At 44.3% G+C, this 19,170-nt stretch overlaps 2 protein-coding genes across 6 annotated transcripts in view; one reads left to right on the forward strand and one right to left on the reverse strand.

Moving 5' to 3' along the window:
* The window catches only part of uckl1b (uridine-cytidine kinase 1-like 1b), a 476,626-nt gene that overhangs the window by 286,601 nt on the left and 170,855 nt on the right, over positions 1–19,170 (forward strand). The gene's annotated exons all lie outside the window — the stretch shown is intronic.
* Positions 1–19,170, reverse strand: part of LOC311053011 (cyclin-dependent kinase 17-like) — a 97,280-nt gene that overhangs the window by 45,294 nt on the left and 32,816 nt on the right. For 3 of the 5 annotated variants that reach the window (XM_084068361.1, XM_084068360.1, XM_084068362.1), the window contains exon 1: positions 3,547–4,673. The exons of 1 other annotated variant lie outside the window; for it this stretch is intronic. In XM_084068361.1, the coding sequence (XP_083924487.1) occupies positions 3,547–3,772 (226 nt within the window). In that variant the 5' untranslated portion in view covers positions 3,773–4,673. Of the gene's footprint in view, positions 1–3,546; positions 4,674–18,653; positions 18,840–19,170 lie in introns of those variants that run through there. One more of the 5 variants, XM_084068364.1, reaches the window with a different exon arrangement.

The raw sequence follows: 19,170 nt of genomic DNA on the forward strand, positions 1-19,170 counted from the left end.
CGGAGAGCATCAGAGCATGAGTAACCAGCATTGCTATGATGTCATAGGCCTGGCCTGGTGACACCCGGTCGGGGGAAGAGTTGTAGGTCTGTTGGTCCTGTTGGTATCATCAACATTCCATCCTGGCACGAGATGGTAAAATTCCACTCCCACTATAATATCGTCTCTGTCAGGGTTGGAAACCTCATATGTCCCCCAAAAAAAAACTGTTACTTTTCAGGATTCAAATTCAAAAATATCAAAAGTAGCAGATCTGCAAGCTCGGATCGGCTACTTTTGATGGTTTTGTGTGACGCTGTAGTATGATCAAGTAGGGTGTTAAATTACGGGAAAAAAACACAACAAAAACGTATATATGATATAAATATTAATAAGTTATAAAACGTATTAATATGGAGATAAGAGGTTTCTGCCCGACAACAGCAATATTATGAAGGTAGAGGGTCTGAGCAGCACACATGTGCGTACACACTCGCCTTCCAGCCACACACCTGCTATGTTAACCTCAATGAAACACACACACACACACACACACACACACACACACACACACACACACACACACACACACACACACACACACACACACACACACACACACACTAACGCAAACACAAAGTGCTCTCTGCCTCCCTGCTGTCTCTCTCAGCTCCAGTTCCAGTGCAGACTAATAGCAGACAGTAAATGTCATAAGCAGCCACTGCCTCCCAGTGTGGAGCCAGGATGGCCTAGTTAGTTAGTTATAAGGTGCTGCTGTGCTGACTGACTGACGCCCTGCTAGCATGTCTGGAGGAGCTTTGAGTAGCTAGGGTCATCCTGATTATCTACAACACGCTCATTTCACAGGCTCTACTGGATGAGTCACTTAGACACACGGTACAGCTATGTACTCCTACGTTTTGCAGCCCAAGGACCCCCTAGCTGAGGAGAGATGAAGCAGGGACCCCCACTACATTGCATGCAATTGTGTTGCAGATGAAACTTTTTCATTGATTTCATAGATGGCTTCATTGACTATCAGTGTTGTGTAAATTAATGTTTTTTGTTCATTTCAGACATTTAACCACTTAAACCTTCAATACTTGGTACTTGACTTGCTCTAGCTACACTAAACCTCTTTGCCGAAAATAGCCGATCTACAAGCGCACAAATCGCACAGATGGGGGGGGGGGGGGGTGGCGTTAATCACATGAAAACGAGCATCCTATTCTGGGGCAAATATGATGTGTTGTGAGCTTGTAGATCGGCTATTTTTGGCGAAGAGATTTGGTCTTCAGGGAAAACATGAAGTGTGGCTGAGATAGGGTGAGAAGTTCAGTCATCCGCGAGAGACTGGGAGTAGAACCACTGCTCCTTCACTTGGAAAGGAGCCAGCTTAGGTGGTTCGGGGCATCTAGCATGAATGCCTCCCGAGCGTCTCCCTATGGGAGGTCCTTGCTGCACGTCCAACTGGGAGGAGAGGAGACCCCCTGGCAGACCAAGGACCAGATGGGGGGATTATATCTCCATGCTGGCCTTGGAACGCCTCGGGATCCCCCAGGTGGAAGTTGCTAATGTTGCTAGGGGAAAAGAAAAGTCTGGAGCTCTCTGCTGGAACTATTGACCCTGAGACCCGATTCCGGAGAAGTGGTCGAAGATGGATGGAAAAAAGGAGCAGACCTTTTATAATAGGGTTTAAGTGGTTAAGGTTGAAAGATCTCACAGATTCTGAAGGGAAAAGTCTCTTATTGTCCCTTCAAGTTCTGGGTTGAATTGAAAATGTTGCCTTTCTAGCATGGCTAGCCTAGGAGTTCTCAGATGTTTTTGTACCAAACAAATCCATTTCCCACTGGCATGTAAAGCCAGTCCAGGCTGTGGGAAAAGGCGCCGATTTCAAATATTACTATGTGTCTCACAAATCCCTAGTACCTTTATATAATACCAGTCAAGTTCTCTAAATAAACACCTCGGAGCATCTGAACAGAGAGACCCCACCCCCATCTGAAAACATTTAGCTCCTTGTATCACTTGTTGTTCTAGTGTGATGGATGCTAGTTATGCTATATGCTATATGGTTACTTGGTTCACTTATTATTTATGCTAGACCGACAAGACACACTGTTTGCTTGTCCACAGCATGTTGTTTAGACAGATGCTAAGTTTGATGTTCACCTGGTATCTTAGTTACTTTGTTTTATAGGCAATGCTATTTACCTGATCATTAGAATTAGAATATTAATATAAGATCATCTAAAATGTATATAGCGCTCTTCTAATTACCCCCCGTCCCCAAAGACGCTTTACATGGGGGGGGGCAAAAGAAAATCTACTTTAATAGGAAAAAAACACTAACAAAAGTCTAAGACCAAGGAATTAAATCAATAAAAACAGTGGAATGGTGAGTGGGGTTTGGAGAGCGGTTTTGAAGGTTTGGAGGGTGGGAGGGCTTTTCTGACAGTATTGGGGAGTGCATTCCACAGGCTTGGGGGCAGCAAAAGCCCCGTCACCCCAGGTACGGTACTTGGTCTTGGGGACCTCAAGGAGGTTGGCGTCATCAGACCTGAGGAAGCGGGAAGGGGGGGGACATGCTGTTTGAGGAGGTCGAAGAGGTATAGGGGGGAGCCAGATTGTTCAGTGCAGCGAGTTCATGCCGTTTACTCCCATCTTATACTTTGTAAGTCACTGTGGATGCGAGTGTCAGCTAAATGTCTCTAAATTGTAATTTGTTTGTAGAACATGATAGTGTACCGATGTGTGACAGTGAGAATAATAATCATATCAAATGCATTTCTACCAAACATTGTCACTATGCCAAGGTCAAATTAAAACGGCATTCTTTATTTCCCCAGAGAACTCTGGAGACCCTGATGAGCAGCCTCAGGGATAGCCAACCCCCTCCGAACCCCCCAAAAAAGGATTATGAATTATCAAAGAGTCTAGAAACACTGTACTGAGATCAATTAATTTAATATAAGATTTGTAAGATCAGCACTTTCTGCCAGAGAGCTACTTAGCATACTTTTTGTGTCTGTAGTAGTGTTTGTGTCTGATAAAACCTGGTTACGTTTGATCTTCTTTGTTATATTATTCTATGCCCTGAGATCACACACACACACAAACCCTGGCATATAGCATATAAGCTAGTGCTCAGAAAAAACTGCACAACTAATAAGTAATAACAATCTCAAAACCAGCTGGGCTACTTATAGTCTCATCTAAACATGTCACATTTAACCTATTAAAACCGGGAAAGCATCTTGAGTCATTTTAGATTTTAGCGTTGGCTATTCAAAAATAGCAGATGTACAAGCTATGAGCTGGCGGTCTATTTTTGAACATTTTTTTTAAATCGCGAAAGAACCACTGGTTTAGAAGGCATTCGTAGAATCGGCCTCAGGTCTTAAATGGATAAAATAAAAATGCAATCACACTATACGGCACAACATACTCAAAAAGGAAGGGCAATCCAGAGCATTATCCTAAACAACGCGGTCGGCATCGTAACTTGAGTTGAGAGAACGGGTGAGGGACGGGGGGGTGGGATGGGGTTCGGTGGGGAAGACTCACCGATGCGGTTGCCGGGGGGGCGGCAGGTGTCCAGCATTCGGAGCATACGAAAGGGCGAGAGCCTCTGTGGGGGGTGTGAGGGGTCCCCCACCCTCAGCCCCTCGCCCGTCCCCGTCCTGACCTCCCCCATCCTAGCGGAGTCTCCTCCCGCCGTCCTGGTCGGGGGGACGGGGGGCCGTGCGGGGGGAGGATGCCCCCGCGAGTTGCCCGCCATATTATTATCCATCGTCCCCGGGAAGAACTTGAGCGCTTTTAAAAATCCGCAACTACGCGACTACTTTGACTAAACGATGAAAATATCTTCCTCAGAAACCAAGCCCGACTCTTTTCAGATGGGAGTTGTTGGGAGAGTTTCAGTCCAGTCTCTGACGGTTCAACAGGTTCTGGGTGGAGCCTCAGCCTGGCGGTCTAGAGTTGTATACCCGACCGGGGCTCACCGCTAGCGGGCTGAAGCCAGCCAGAGCTCAGCCTCCTTCTGTGTGTTTGTGTGTGTGTGTGTGTGTGGGGGTGCGCGTGTGCGTCGTCAGGAATAGCCAGATTACAGAGATCTGAACACGGGATCGAGGGAAACAGCCAGAATGCACAGGCACAGGCCCACTCATCAACGGGTGCAACAACTCCCTCGGCTGCTACTCTACTTTCAACTCTCCCTTCTTCATTTTCCTGAAGACACTCCCTTTCTCTCTCCCTCTCCCTCTCTCTCTCTCGCTCTCTCCGCAGTCACACTCTGCCTGCTGACTAAGGAAGGTCACTCACAGTGCAGGTTAGACACTCCTGCTGCAGAGACAGAGGAACACACGCTCGCGCATGCACAGTGTACATGATGTGTACTACGTACGCACAGTACGCACGCCGACCGAATAACAGGTGTTGTTGAGTCTACCTCCTTTGTCTAGATACGAGGCGCATGGACATGACACAGAGATGTAGTCTTCTTGGAATGAAAAACAACACTTTTTTTTTTCCAGGTATCTGACCTCTTCAGCTGGGATCTCTCCCTCTCTCAACCTGTCTCTCTTGTCTGTCTTTCTTTCTCTCTCTATCTCTCCTTTCAAGCCCGTGGTCTGTTCATTCTCTTGACGTTGTTCTCTCTCTCTCTCTCTCCCTCTCTCGGTCAGACCGTCCTCCTTCGTCCTTCTCTCGTCTTCTCTGCTCTGTTATTCAGCATCTCACCGTATTCATACCCTCTCCCTCCCCTCTCATTCTCTCTCTCCATGCATCTTCGTCTCACTGAGCGTTGCTCGTTCGTCAGTCCCTCCACCTTTCTATCGCCCCGCATGCTCCTTCTCATGTGACAACACCCCCCCCCCCCCTCTCTCTCTATCTCTCTATCTCTATATCCTCTCTCTCTCTCTCTCTCTCTCTCTCTCCGTCTGGGTGCTTTGGATGAAGCAGAGAGGGTGACGTAGTCACACACATCCTCTCCTTCTATTAAAAAGACGATGACAACATTTTCGGTCCGATCTGCTTCTCTCTCTCTCTCTCTCTCTCTATCCATCTCTCTCTGTCTCTATCGAGCGATTCACCTACTCCCTCCATCCCTCAGTCGGCCTCATTCTCCATCCTCATCAGCGGTTGGGGGGGGGGGCAAACCCGCGGCTCTTGACTGACGCCAACCTCCGGTATCCCGGCTGTTTCTCTCTCTCTCTCTATCGGTCTCTCATTCTCTCCGTATCTCTCTCCTTCTATCCGTCTCTCTGCTTCTCTCTGTCCTTCTCTCCGTCTCTCTCTCATTCTCTCTGTCTCTCTCTCATTCTCTGTCTCTCTCTCTCTCTCTCTCTGTCTCTCATCTCTTCCATTATTTCTCCCACTCTCTCTCCCTCCCTCCCTCCCTCCCTCCCGTCTGTCCTTCCCTTGAGACCAAGAACACAGGCCATTATTCATGCACAGCGCGCACACAGACTCTCTCACACTCACACACACACACACACACACACACACACACACACACACACACACACACACACACACACACAGAACCACTACAGCATTATGTTGCACACGCGCTGGTGTTTTTGACACACCTGCAGAGCATAGCATACACACACATTATGCAGTGTACGGGCTCCAGTCTTAGAGAGGGTGTTATTCACACACACAGGCCTATTTAAACAGCCTTTAGTTTGCACAGAGACTGCAGTGAGATTAAACCTGATGGCGTCACCCTGCATGTCAAGTTTCACCGCAGATATAAAACTTTTATGTGCATAAAAACACAAACCATAAGTATACAGTCTCTGTCGCGTGGAAAGAAACCTCTTTATGTCCAAAACTGTTACTTTTCAGGATTCAAATTCAAAAATAGCAAAAGTAGCCGATCTACAAGCTCGAAAAGCGATCTGCTACTATTGTGTGAGTGTGACGCTGTAGTATGAACTAGGCCGTTAAATGACGAAAAAACACGAAAAGTTAAGATATGCCCGACAACAACGATATATGCATGTTATATAGAACACACACACACACACACACCCACCCACCCACCCACCCACACACACATATATGGCATCTCTATGTATATATATATACACACACACACATACAGATAGCGAATGCAAAAGCAGATACATGATATTTATATAAACTTTGTAAGTAAAGTAATATGACATTCTCAGCTTAGTGGCAGAGAATGCATAATACAGTATCCCACACAGGCACACATCGCACGCACACGCACACACCTCATTAAAGGCATATGGATAATGGGCATTTAGAGTGCATACAGTACAGTAGATAGGTAGTTAGGTACATGCTGACATTGGCAGCGTGCAGCAGCCTTGGATGTTTCAGGCCGTTTAAAAGCCTTTGATTGTGTGTCAATTCAAGGACGACAGCTCTCCTCTCCTTCTCCTCTCATCCCTCCCTCCCTCCCTCCCTCCCTCCCTCCACCCTTCAATACTACCTTCCTAGTTCCTATACCTCTCTGTCTTTGGTTTATTCAGAAGCTGCTAGATGTATTCTCTCCTGCCTAGTAGTCGTGACTGCCCACACATCATGCAATGATCATAACATATCGTATCGACTTATTATACAGTCTTCTTCTCCCTCCTGGCTCTCAAACTGTGGAATAAAAGTCAGAAGAACTGCAGACTCACTCAGAATTTCCCACCGTAGTCTGTAGACCAGGGGTGGGCAACTTTGATGATGGAGAGGGCCACTATACTTCCACACTCACTCCAGAGGGCCACATTGCATAATACTGTCGGCCATTCTATTCAAATTGGAATTCTGATTTTTTTTTGGGGCTATTGAATTGGAATCCTGAAAAGTAACATTTTTATTTAATTTAAAATGCATTTAGTTATACTTATGTTAACTTTATGAACTTAAATACAAAAACATTGGACATACAAAAAGACAATAGAATTTTAATACTAGCCATTAAGCTACGAATATAGAAGAAGTAATTAAAGCGGGTCATGTTTGCATGTTTGGAATTGTAACAGCTGAAATCAATAATACATCAGTATTCCGATATTAACCTGCGGGCCGCATTAAGTGAAGGTGGGGGCCGCATGTGGCCCCCGGGCCGCCAGTTGCCCATGTATGCCGTAGACCCACCTCTACCTCAACCCTATAGCACTTCTCTCTCCTCGTATCCCTAATGGTCACCTTTGTTCGATGGATGCTAGTTTACTATGCAGATACGTACATGGTTAGTCGTGCTCACGTTTTAGTTTTTTCTTCACCACAAATGTTACCCGGTGTAGCTAGCATGTTGTTGTAGACAGATGCTAGGTTCATTGTGTAGCCTGGTATCTTAGTTTCTTTGAGGTGGTACTTTGTTCTCTCTGCACTCAACTTAAGGGATATTTCTATCTACTATCCCTTTAACGTCGACCATTTACCTTGTTGTTTACCGACTAGAGCTCATGCTTACTCTGCTTATTCCGATCTTGCACTTGTTAAGTCGCTCTGGATGAGAGCGTCTGCTAAATGCCTGAATTGTAAATTCTATTCGCTTAATCCAAGTCCCTCTGCCTCTCCTCCTCTCGACCTAGTTTCTGAGTTTCTTTACTTTTTAATGTTTTACAGTAACAAGGACAGACTGGTGGGTAGGCTACAGGCCAACAGCTCCAGAGAGGGGTGTGCGTGTGTGTGCGTGTGTGTGTGTGTGTAACTGGCTACAAACAGTAAAGCACTGCTGTTGAGGGGACACTGGAACGAGCAGGCAGTCATGGAAAAAAGCAACCAGTGGTGGTAAGTAACTAAGTACATTTACTTGAGTGCTGTACTTAAGTGCATGTTGTGAGTATTTGTACTTTACTTGGGACTCTCCACATCCCCTCTCTTCTCTGAATAGGAACCCCTGCCATCAGGAAGAAGACTCTGTGTGCCAGAGTGTAAATCAAACCGCTTGAAGCGGTCGTTTGTTCCCAACCTCCATTCAAGCTACTGCATTTTAATGCTAAATCTCAGCGTAATAGAGCCTTGCGCAATAAATCAAGCGCTTCTTGCACGGAGTTTTTCAAGACATCATTATGTTAAATGTATAGTCAAATGTCTCTTTTATGTTTAACCACTTGAACCCCAGCATCCATATCCTGGGGTTGTACATTAGTAAAAAAAAAATAGCCTTGTAGAGCGGCTATTTTTGTGAGGTGTAGAGGGAAGAAAACGGTCCAAGTACAGACTACAGAGTCAACTTAGGTCTGTTACAGGTCAGTGCTTACAGTAAGTGTTGGTATATATTGTATATCGTTGTTGTCGGGCAGAAACCTCCTCCACATTATTATTTTTTTCCCGTAAATTAACAGCCTACTTGATCATACTACTACAGCGCCATTCAGAAGCATCAAAAGTAGCAGATCTACAAGCTCGAAACGCGGCGCGAAGCGGTGCGTTTCGAGTTTTGAATTTGAATCCTGAACAGTAACAGTTTTGGACATATGAGGTTTCCACCCAACAGAGACGATACTGTATGTATACATAACTGAAGTTCAGGAGGGAAGAGCAAGCCTGATGATAACCAGGTACACCTGCTACATACTGTATAGACCACACACTGGCGGCCTGGATTTAGTGGATTAGGTATACCTTGATTGGGTTACCTGCAAGCCTCATGTGGATTATCTCCAGTGTTACCTTAACAAGTCCTGCATAAAGAGCTGTCTGAATAGCAGCTGGACCTAAGCCATCTATTAGTTGAGTTGTAACAGGTTCCTTTCACAATACACCACCACGTTCTTTGATGTATTACTCCTCTGGCACGTTGACATTGTATGACTGTATTTATTATTGATTTTCTGTATGTCTCTGCTACCGACCTCCCCCCTCCTCCTTGAAAATGCACGGCACTCAGTTTACACACACATTTGCACTCGTTTTTTGTGTGAAAAAAAGCTGAAAGGAAGCTGATCTATAAGCTCACGGTGCGTCGCAGTGTTGTGAGCATAACACTGTGACAGAAATGGAGTGACGGTTAAATAAGATCCCTGAGGAACACACACACACACACACACACACACACACACACACACACACACACACACACACACACACACACACACACACACACACACACACACACACAGAGCCTAGGCTCCAGTAATTACTTCTAAACCTTTTATCTGCATCTGAGGAATCTCATTACTCAATAATTACTGGGACCAGAGGCCCCGAGCTACTAGACCTGAGTGTGTATGCATGCATATCTATATCACTATATTTATACATCTATATCTGCCTATACATTTACACACACACACACACACACACACACACACACACACACACACACACACACACACACACACACACACACATATATATATTTTATATATATATAGCTTTTGCTTCATGACGGGATATGAAAGTTCCAAACATCCCATCTTCACGCCACAATTAAAACTCTTTAAGAATGTATGCAGATATAGCTTAATGTTTCTATAATTGATATGTTCAAAACAATGGCAGACATAGGCAGAGAGAGGGGGGTGTCCACCAGTAGCAGAGACAGCTGTCTACTCTCACCACAACCTGCTTTTACAGTAAGACAGACAGCACACAGCATTAATCCTCCATACTGTAAGTACACACGTCAAGAGACAGACAGAAAGAGACACAGAGAGAGAGAGAGAGGGAGGGAGAGAGAGAGGGAGAGAGCCAGAGAGAAAAAAGACAGGGAGAGAGAGAGAGAGAGAGAGAGAGAGAGAGAGAGAGAGAGAGAGAGAGAGAGAGCAAGGGGACAGGCTAGCTATAGTGTGATGCTAGTAGAATAATTAACCGAAAACATATCGAAGACCGATATTTAGAACCAATAACCAACTTAATCTTGCTCATGTAAGCCTTCCCGAGCCATGTGGCCCATAGGGAAGGAGCCTATCTCCTGTTTCTGTAGCATGAGACAGCTTTATGAACAAGTACGTCCCCCGGCCACGATGTACAAGTACACCCCCTGGACAGGGTTGCCAGATCTGCTTATTATAATTTCTCCGCAAGATTTTATTTGAAAATAGCCGATCTACAAGCTCACAACGCGTCGCATCGCGGCGCGTTGTGAGCTTGTAGATCGGCTATTTTCAAATAGCTGATGTATATGTTAAAGTGCACATGTGGCCCATAGTCGCTTCTTTTGGGCTGGTTTTCCTAGACGTGGTTGCTTGTTTCTCTCACAGAATCTGGCAACACTGCCCATGGACATGACACTAGTATGTCACCACCACCTACCCGCGATTTATCAGACCATTCATTGGGTGTTATCAGGACATACTGACCTACCGACGGAGATGACTTACATAAAGTTAAGTTTCGGTTTTCGGACCACGACGGAGGCGCGCACGTTCGGCGCGGAAACTCGCTCGCTCGGTGGTGCCTCACGTGGCGCCAGTTCGCTTGAGCCTACTCGGCGCCGTCCGAGTTATGTACCGATAGGCACAGAATGGTAAATCATGTTGTGGGGACTGCTCTGCCTCCGGGTAGGTCGGTACCTCCTGATTACGCCCAATGAATGGTCTGATAAACCGCGGATAGGTCAGAATGTCACCTACTTTGCCCATTCAATGGTCTGATAAAACGTGATAATGTCCCATTCAGTGCATTGATAGCATTCAGGGACTTATTATCCCCCAGTCCAACCTTTGATACTGAGTGCCAAGCAGGGAGGCATTAGGTCGCGTTTACATAGTCATTGGTATGACTCGGCCGGGAATCGATCAGTTTTTTTAAATGTATAATCGACTGAATCAATTAGGCCGATTAACCACATAATCCTGTGTTATACTTCGTTACTACAAATGTGTGGCGTGCACAAATAGTGAAAAAAGCTGATCTACAAGCTCACAAGGTGTTTTTTTTTTAAATAACCCCTGATATTGATTTGAAATCATATCACCCAGTATGCCTGTCACAATTATCACATAATCATCATTATTATGTTGATTTTTTTATTTTTTTTATACATTTTCAAATATATAAAAAGCTGATCTACAAGCATACAACGTGTCACTTCGTGACACGTTGTATGCTTGTAGATCAGCTATTTCTGCTTTTTTTACATGTATAAAACTATTAAATATGTCAATAATTTCTTTGTATATTTAAGTAGAGAGAGAGAGAGAGAGAGAGACACACAGAGATAGAGAGAGAGAGAGAGAGAGAGAGAGAGAGAGAGAGAGAGAGAGAGAGAGAGAGAGAGAGAGAGAGAGAGAGAGAGAGAGAGAGATGAGAGAGAGAGAGAGAGATGAGAGTGAGTGAGGGGACAGGCTGATAGATGCTAGTCTCTCCATACTGTAAGTAGAGTTGATGCGAGTGGTGGGGCGTTGGCCCGGGCTTCCAAAAGATGGATGACATTGATGTTAAAGCTCCGTCGCTTGAGCTATTAGCCACACACCTATGACACACCCCCCCACCCACCTAACCCCCCCCCCCCCCCCCTCCCCCTCCCCCTCCCCAAGACAGACCCACTTACATAGATGAAAAGTGTATTTAATTAGAAACTCTGATAGAAAGAGAGCGAGAGAGAGAGAGGGACAGAGAGAAAGTGAGTTACGTGTGTGTGTGTGTGTGTGTGTGTGTGTGTGTGTGTGTGTGTGTGTGTGTGTGTGTGTGTGTGTGTGTGTGTGTGTGTGTGTGTGTGTGTGTGTGTGCGCGTGCATGTGTGAGAGAGATTGAGCGAGTAAAAGGGAGGGGAAAGAGAGAGAGAGAGAGAGAAAGAGAATGAGAGGAGCTAATCTCTTTTAGTGCAGCAGGAACGAGGGATTGCATCATCGTGTCGCTCCATTAGTGGGACAACGTGGTCCGACTGCCGAGCGAGCGGCCGTACAGTGAGTCAGCGACACACACACACACACACACACACACACACACACACACACACACACACACACACACACACACACACACACACACACACACACACACACACACACACAAACCTACATCATGCACAACGCACTCGCACGCGCCTGACGCCTCTCCAACACTTCAAACAGCGTCTTATCATTGTTTTAATAATAGAACAGCAACAACGTTTCCAAGTGCCTTTTCTGCAGTGCAAACCCCCGAGTCCCTTTTTAGGCTCTGCTAAAACTCACACGAGACAGACAGGATTTCAGGACCCCCACACACCACCCCACCGACACCTCCCTGTGGGCTAGAGAAGTCACAAAGAAGTCCCCTCTGCTAAAGCTCTAGTTGGTACCACTATAAGCCCCCATAGACTCCATTCCCAGTCTGCTAAAGCTCTAGTTGGTACCACTTTAAGCCCTAGACTCCATTCCCAGTCTTGCGTTACAGCTTTACTGAGGGCCACACATTCCCAGCCGGCCCAGACTGGCTGGTGGTGTGGGCTGTATTAACCCTTTCAGACCGAGAACGCATCTGTGTCATTTTAAGATTTCTTTGGCTATTCAAAAATAGCAGATATACAAGCTCGTAGCGCGGCACTCGGTGCCGCGCTATGAGCTTGTATATCTGCTATTATTTTGAAAAATCTTGAAAATGTGTGCAAATCTTTCAATATCTATTTTTCCATAGCGAACATTTTTAACTAAGAAAATATTTTTGAGAAGGGGGTCCGCGGCCAAACTTCATATAATTTTGGCGGTCCTTGACATGAAAAAGTTTGAGAACCACTGATTATAGTAGCATAAAGTACGTTTAAAAAAAAAAAAACTGTTAGGATTTAGAAGACATTTGTAGAATCCCCCAGAAGCAAAGATTTGAAAAATATATATATATATTCAAAGATCTGCTCAAATTTTCACGATTTTTCAAAAATAGCAGATATACAAGCTCATAGCGCGGCACTCGGTGCCGCGCTATGAGCTTGTAGATCTGCTATTTTTGAATAGCCCAAAGAAATCTTAAAATGACACAGAAGCTTTCCCGGTCTGAAAGGGTTAAGCTGCTTGCTGGTAACAAGACTTCTTATCAGACTAAAGCTCTGTGCCTGCCTGGTGGTTAAGAGCGTCTCTGCATTATCATATCTACACACAGTCAAATCCATAGTGTACGTTTAACTCCGGGAGAGAGCGCCAACGGAACCAATTCGGTTCTAAAGTGAACACTGAGGATTTATAGTGCTGTGATGTGTTGGTTCAATGAACCCAGGTGTCTGGGGGATACAAAAACAAAAAGGCTAATGTTGTGTTGCTCCCACTGGGAGCAACATTAGCCATGCTAACACATTATTATGCTATCTGCTTCCATGCTATCGCTCCTCTGTTAACCCATTAAAACGGGGGAAAGCACCTGTGTCATTTTCGTTTTTTTTTTGCATTGGCTATTCAAAAATAGCATATGCGAGCTCGCAGCGCGGCACGAACAAGCTCCTACTGTACATCTGCTATTTTTGAACATTTTTGAAAAATCTTGAAAGTGTAAGAGCTACTGATTTAGAAGGCATTTGTAGAACCGGCCTCAGGTCTTCATGGGTTAATCGCTCGGAGGAGGGTGCACTCCTTCACCCCATCCCTCCATCCTTTACTGTACTGTACTTTACATGACCACTCCTCCACCCCATCTCTCCATCCTTTACATGACCACTCCTCCACCCCATCGCTCCATCCTTTACTGTACTTTACATGACCACTCCTCTGCTGCATTTATCATCAGATTCTCTTTACTTAAAAGGCTCACTGGCTAATAAGCCTTGTTGTATGCCTTAATACATTATAATTGCCCTCTATAACTAAAACTAAAACAACTTAAATATTTTATTCATTTTAGAAATAGTTCATCTTTTACTCAAGCAGGACAATGCCCCGTCGCAAGTTGATGATGTCATTTGCCCATGTGTGCTCTAGCCCTATGGAATTTATGGCATGCATGTGAAAATCAAAAACAACTTAATACTTCCTAAGGTTAATATGAGCATCAAATCAATATTTTGTTTTTTTTGCACATGCATTCCATAAATTCCATAGGGCTAGACCACACATGGACAAATTACATCATGAACTTGCGACGGGCATTGCCCCTCTTGAGTAAAAGATGAACCGTTTCTAAAATATCTAAAATATTTAAGGTGTTTTTAATTTTACATTTTAGTCATAGAGGGCAATTATAATGTATTAAGCCATATTTGGCTTATTAGCCAGGGATCCTTATATGCAAAAGTAGCAATCCCAGAATATAGAAATACTCTGTTACAAGTAAAAGGCCTGTATTCAGTGTTACTATAGACCAATTATTTGTTTACCAACATTGAGACTGGATGCACAGGTGATTGTTTCACGCAATCAATTCCCAACCTGTTGTTTTGGGCTGTGCTGATTTCAGCCATAGACTGTATAAATGAGATGGACAAAGCCACTCCGCTGCTTTCTACAGACCGAAAATGAAGCCGATTGTTCCAAGACTGTAGGTCCGACATCTTTCAATATCGCGTCATATCGCGTCATATCCTGCAGAATGAGACCAGACCATTATTGGTTGGGTAGCTTGTCAATCAAGAGCGGGGGCGGGGAATGAATGCTATTGGTTGTGTAGCTTGTTAATCAAATCATCCCGCCCCTCCTAGAGAATAGCCTACTCAATCGTCAATTTTAAAATAAATAGGACCATAATTTAGCAAAACGCATATCCTGATGATTGAAAGGAGACTTTAAACTAGTGACTGGAAGCATATAGAATTTATGACATTTTTTATTACAGTAAGAAAATCTAGTCTAAAGTTTGTCAAAAAACCCATTCACTTGCGTGACACCGCAGGTCGGCGCCACTCTGGCCATTTTTTCGGCCTCATCGTAAATATCTAAGACTTGCCCCTTGGTTTCAGCACACCCCAACCCCCTCTTGTGTGTTGGCTAGTGAGGCGGTCCTAGCGAGACCTGATAGAATGGGTTTGATTGCGCGCATACTGGTTGCACGCATACTGGTTCTTATCAGTGTGACGTCGTCTGTTAAGGGGTCTATAAGTAAAAGTATAAAAGTATATGGCCAGAAAATAGTTTTCTTTGTGCAAATATTTGTGGTGTTGACACATGTTTTGTAATAGTTTTCTAAATCTGCAATGCAACTACAGCATACAGTAACTAAAGCTGTCAAATAATTGTAGTGGAGTAGAAGTATAAAGTAAGTAAAAGTACCTCCAAATTGTACTCGAGTAGCGCAGTACTTGGTTATACTTTCCCCCCAACGCATCTCTCCATCCTTCACTCCTCTGCTGCATTCCTCCTCCTCCCATCCCTCCATAGTTCACTGTATACGGTACGGTATGTACTGTTAATGTACATGCATTTACTGCTGTTGCTGATATAAGCCTTTCTGGCAGCACAGAATGAGATTACTGATCTATATTATCCCTCCATGCACCGCCACGCGTTCCATTACACACTGCGGCTGGACCAAAGGAAAGTGTGTGTGTGTGTGTGTGTGTGTGTGTGTGTGTGTGTGTGTGTGTGTGTGTGTGTGTGTGTGTGTGTGTGTGTGTGTGTGTGTGTGTTTGGGTTAAGTGATCGAGATCATTACAGGCTGGCTGCATCCTTTCAAAAGCATAGAAGTTGATATTCGGGAAATAGACAGGAAAGACCCCCCCCCCCCTCTCCACACAGACACACACACACACACACACACAGGGTAGTCTAGGTCAGTGGTTCCCAAACTTTTTCGTGCCAAGGACCCCCAAATTGATATGTATGTGGCCACGGACCCCCACCTGAAAATATGTTGTGCCAGGGACCCCCAAGAAGCAAAGATTTGTGTTAAAAAATGTTTGCCTTTAAAAAATAAAAGATTTAAAGATTTGCACACATTTTTAACATTTTTTTCAAAAATAGCAGATCTACAAGCTCATAGCGCGGCACTCGGTGCCGCGCTATGAGCTTGTATATCTGCTATTTTTGAATAGTTAAAGTACAAAATATGGATAAAGGGGTTAAAATGGTTGTGTCGCTTTATTAACACATTTTGCTGGGGACCCCCTGGTACCCCCTCAAGGACCCCTGGCGGTCCCCAGACCCCACTTTGAGAACAAATGGTCTAGGTGCCACTGGAGCACGTTCCAGTGCATGCTGGGCCTGCACAATGAATATGGACAAAATTTCATACCTCAATATTTATACCAAATAAGTCAATAGCTATACAATATACACACTATGACTATGGGTTCACACATATTTTTATATTTTAAGTATAGCAACAATGAAAATGATACGCATGTGGTACACACACACACACACACACACACACACACACACACACACACACACACACACACACACACACACACACACACACACACACACACACACACACACACACACACACACACACACACACACACACACACACCCCTGTGGAAAGCATTGTGACATCAGTGCAATGACGTCAGCGCTATGGTTTAAGTTCTCCACCCACAGGTGGCAGTAGCAGCACCACTCAGTGTTGCCATGTCTGCTTATTATAAGCGACTTTGGGCTTGTTTTTTCTGTTAAGTTGCTTGTAACTTGTACATCGAACTGCAACTGATACAAAACATGCGTCAGCTGCCAGGCTCCTGACTCACACAAAGAGACTCACAGGTAACCTGACTCACTGGTTACCTGTGAGTTGTGGAACTGTGCGGGCTGTGGAACTCCCTGCCTGGGGATCTCAGGCAGGCTAACTCAGCGTCCCCTTTCAAATCTCTTCTAAAAACTCACCTCTATCGCACAGCCTTTCCTTAATTTATGAACTGTTGTACTATTTATGCAATTTCTCATCTTTATTGTATATTTACTGCTGTTATTGTATAAGCACTTTGTAACTTGTTTTTCGAAAGGTGCTATATAAATAAAGTTATTATCATTGTAAATATTGATAGCTGCGGGCTGCGTTTCTTTGGGCTTGTTTTTAAAGTGTAGTTATTTGGGCTTGCTTCCAATTATTTTTGTTATTGTTTAAACCAGTCCTCCAACATTTGCATGTCAAGGACGTCCAAATGAATGTATTTCTCCGCAGACCCCCATCAGAATTTTTCTTTTCAAATATATTCCAAATATTTAAACTTTTTCCTTTTCAATATCTTTTTGAAAAAAGCAGATCTACAAACCCACAACGCGTCGCATTCGCGACGCGTTGTGGGTTTGTAGATAGGTAGGTTTGTAGGTTGCGAGCATGTAGATCGGCTATTTTCAAATAGCCAATGTACAGTATATATGTTTAAAGTGCGTGCGGCCTATAGTCGCTTCTTTTGGGCCTTGTTTTCACAGACCTGGCTGCTTATTTCTCTCGCAACATCTGGCAACAGCGGCAGTGCTCCTTACAGGGTCTGTCTGCTGCTCTGGGTGAACATGCACCCACTGAACCCCTCTCTGTTGTTCCTTACGCATGCATGCATGCACTGTGAGATAACAATAGAGCCCTTAGCACTGAATATTTTATACGTAGGTACTGCACAACAGGCACATAAACTATTATGGAGAGTGTTAATATAATGGCAACAGGGATGCTGAGTTTGGTGGAAAGATTGAGAAAAGGGTGTGTGCTCTGTCTGATGTGCTTCTACAGTCAAGCAACTTTGAGTACTTAGAAAAGCGCTATATAAATCTGGTCAACGGCAGTTGACCAGATTTTACCAAAAGTAAAATGTTTGAAAATAGCAGATCTACAAGCTCACAACGCGTCGCGATGCGACGCGCTGTGAGCTTGTAGATCGGCTATTTTCAAATAGCCTAGGTATAAAATAGGGCTAAAGCGGTTAATGTATGTTTTATAATGTAATCATTTATATCTGCAAAGAAACTAGCAACTAAAGTTTTCAAATAATTTTAGTGGAGTGAAAATACAATATTTGCCTCTGAGATGTAGTGGAGTAGAAGTAAAGGAATAGGCAATTGGAAATACTCCAGTAAAGTAAAAGTACCTCAAAATTGCACTTAAGTACAGTACTTGAGTAAATGTACTTATAGTTACTTTACACCACTGAGTGCTATAAAGTAACTATAGGATAGCAGGTACACATCAAACCTAGCAGCTGTCTTAAGTAACATATTAGTATACTATCTAAATAACATGCTTAGTTAACAAGTGACAAAAGGACATCTTGATAACTGAACTGGAATCTAAAGAGGCACCAAATACTGACATAAAGCACTGATACATAGTGTGCACGCCCATGCACCTGTGTGTGTGTGTGTGTGTGTGTGTGTGTGTGTGTGTGTGTGTGTGTGTGTGTGTGTGTGTGTGTGTGTGTGTGTGTGTGTGTGTGTCTGTCTGTGCGTGTGCGTGTGTGTGTGCGTGTGCGTGTGTGTGTGTGTGTGTGTGTGTGTGTGTGTGATTATGAGATTTTAATTGACAATTCATTGTCGGTCAAATTGCGATTTCATTTTTAATTGAATTAACTATTTAATTGTGTTTCTGTCATCGGAACATTATGAATAAAAAGTACATCTCTGTTTGCCCTTTAGACTTTGTAAGCAAAAGGGCAGATTATGACAAATAGCTTACATCATTTAATAACTTAGGAATGCGACAAAAACAAAAAAAATCTCCATGAATTCAATGCTTCATGGGGTTTGTAATTGATATAAAATAAGATTTATTTTGGGTGAACTACTTCTTTAAGTAACACATTTGAGTACTTTTTCCACCACTGTGTGTGTGTGCGTGTGCGTGTGCGTGTGCGTGTGTGTGTGTGTGTGCGTTTGGTGTGTGCGTGCACATGCGTGTTGTGCGCGGTGTACCGAGGGATCCGGTCCTGTGCAGGTTGAGGTAGGGTCTGTCTCGGTCCAGGCCCCCGCCCCCGCCGTTCCCCTCTCTGCGCAGGGCGGCGGTCCGGCCCAGGTGGCCGGCGTACTGACGCAGGAAGGAGGGGGCGCTGTGGGAGGCGGGGGGATGCGCCGTGGAGGCTGCACACACCACCATGGGCTCTGGACCCCCACACCACACCACACCATGGCACCCAGGGGCGGACGGACAGACAGACAAGATAAACAGACAGACGGGCAGACGGACAGACAGACAGACAGACGGATGGGGCAGGGGGGCAGGGGGTGAGCGGAGGGTCGAATATTTAGCGAAAGAAGGGGGAAGGGGGGAGAGAGAAGGGGTTAATAAAAATAAAAATAAAAATAAAAATAAAAATAAAAATAAAAATAAAAATAAAAATAAAAATAAAACAATAATAAATAAAAAAATAAAAACAAAAATAAAAAAATAAAAAGGGTAAAAAAAAGACAGCGAGAAGGTTAAGATGGAAAA

Source organism: Gymnoscopelus microlampas (genome assembly GCF_963454915.1).
Source record: "Gymnoscopelus microlampas genome assembly, chromosome: 10".
Lineage (NCBI taxonomy): Eukaryota > Metazoa > Chordata > Actinopteri > Myctophiformes > Myctophidae > Gymnoscopelus > Gymnoscopelus microlampas.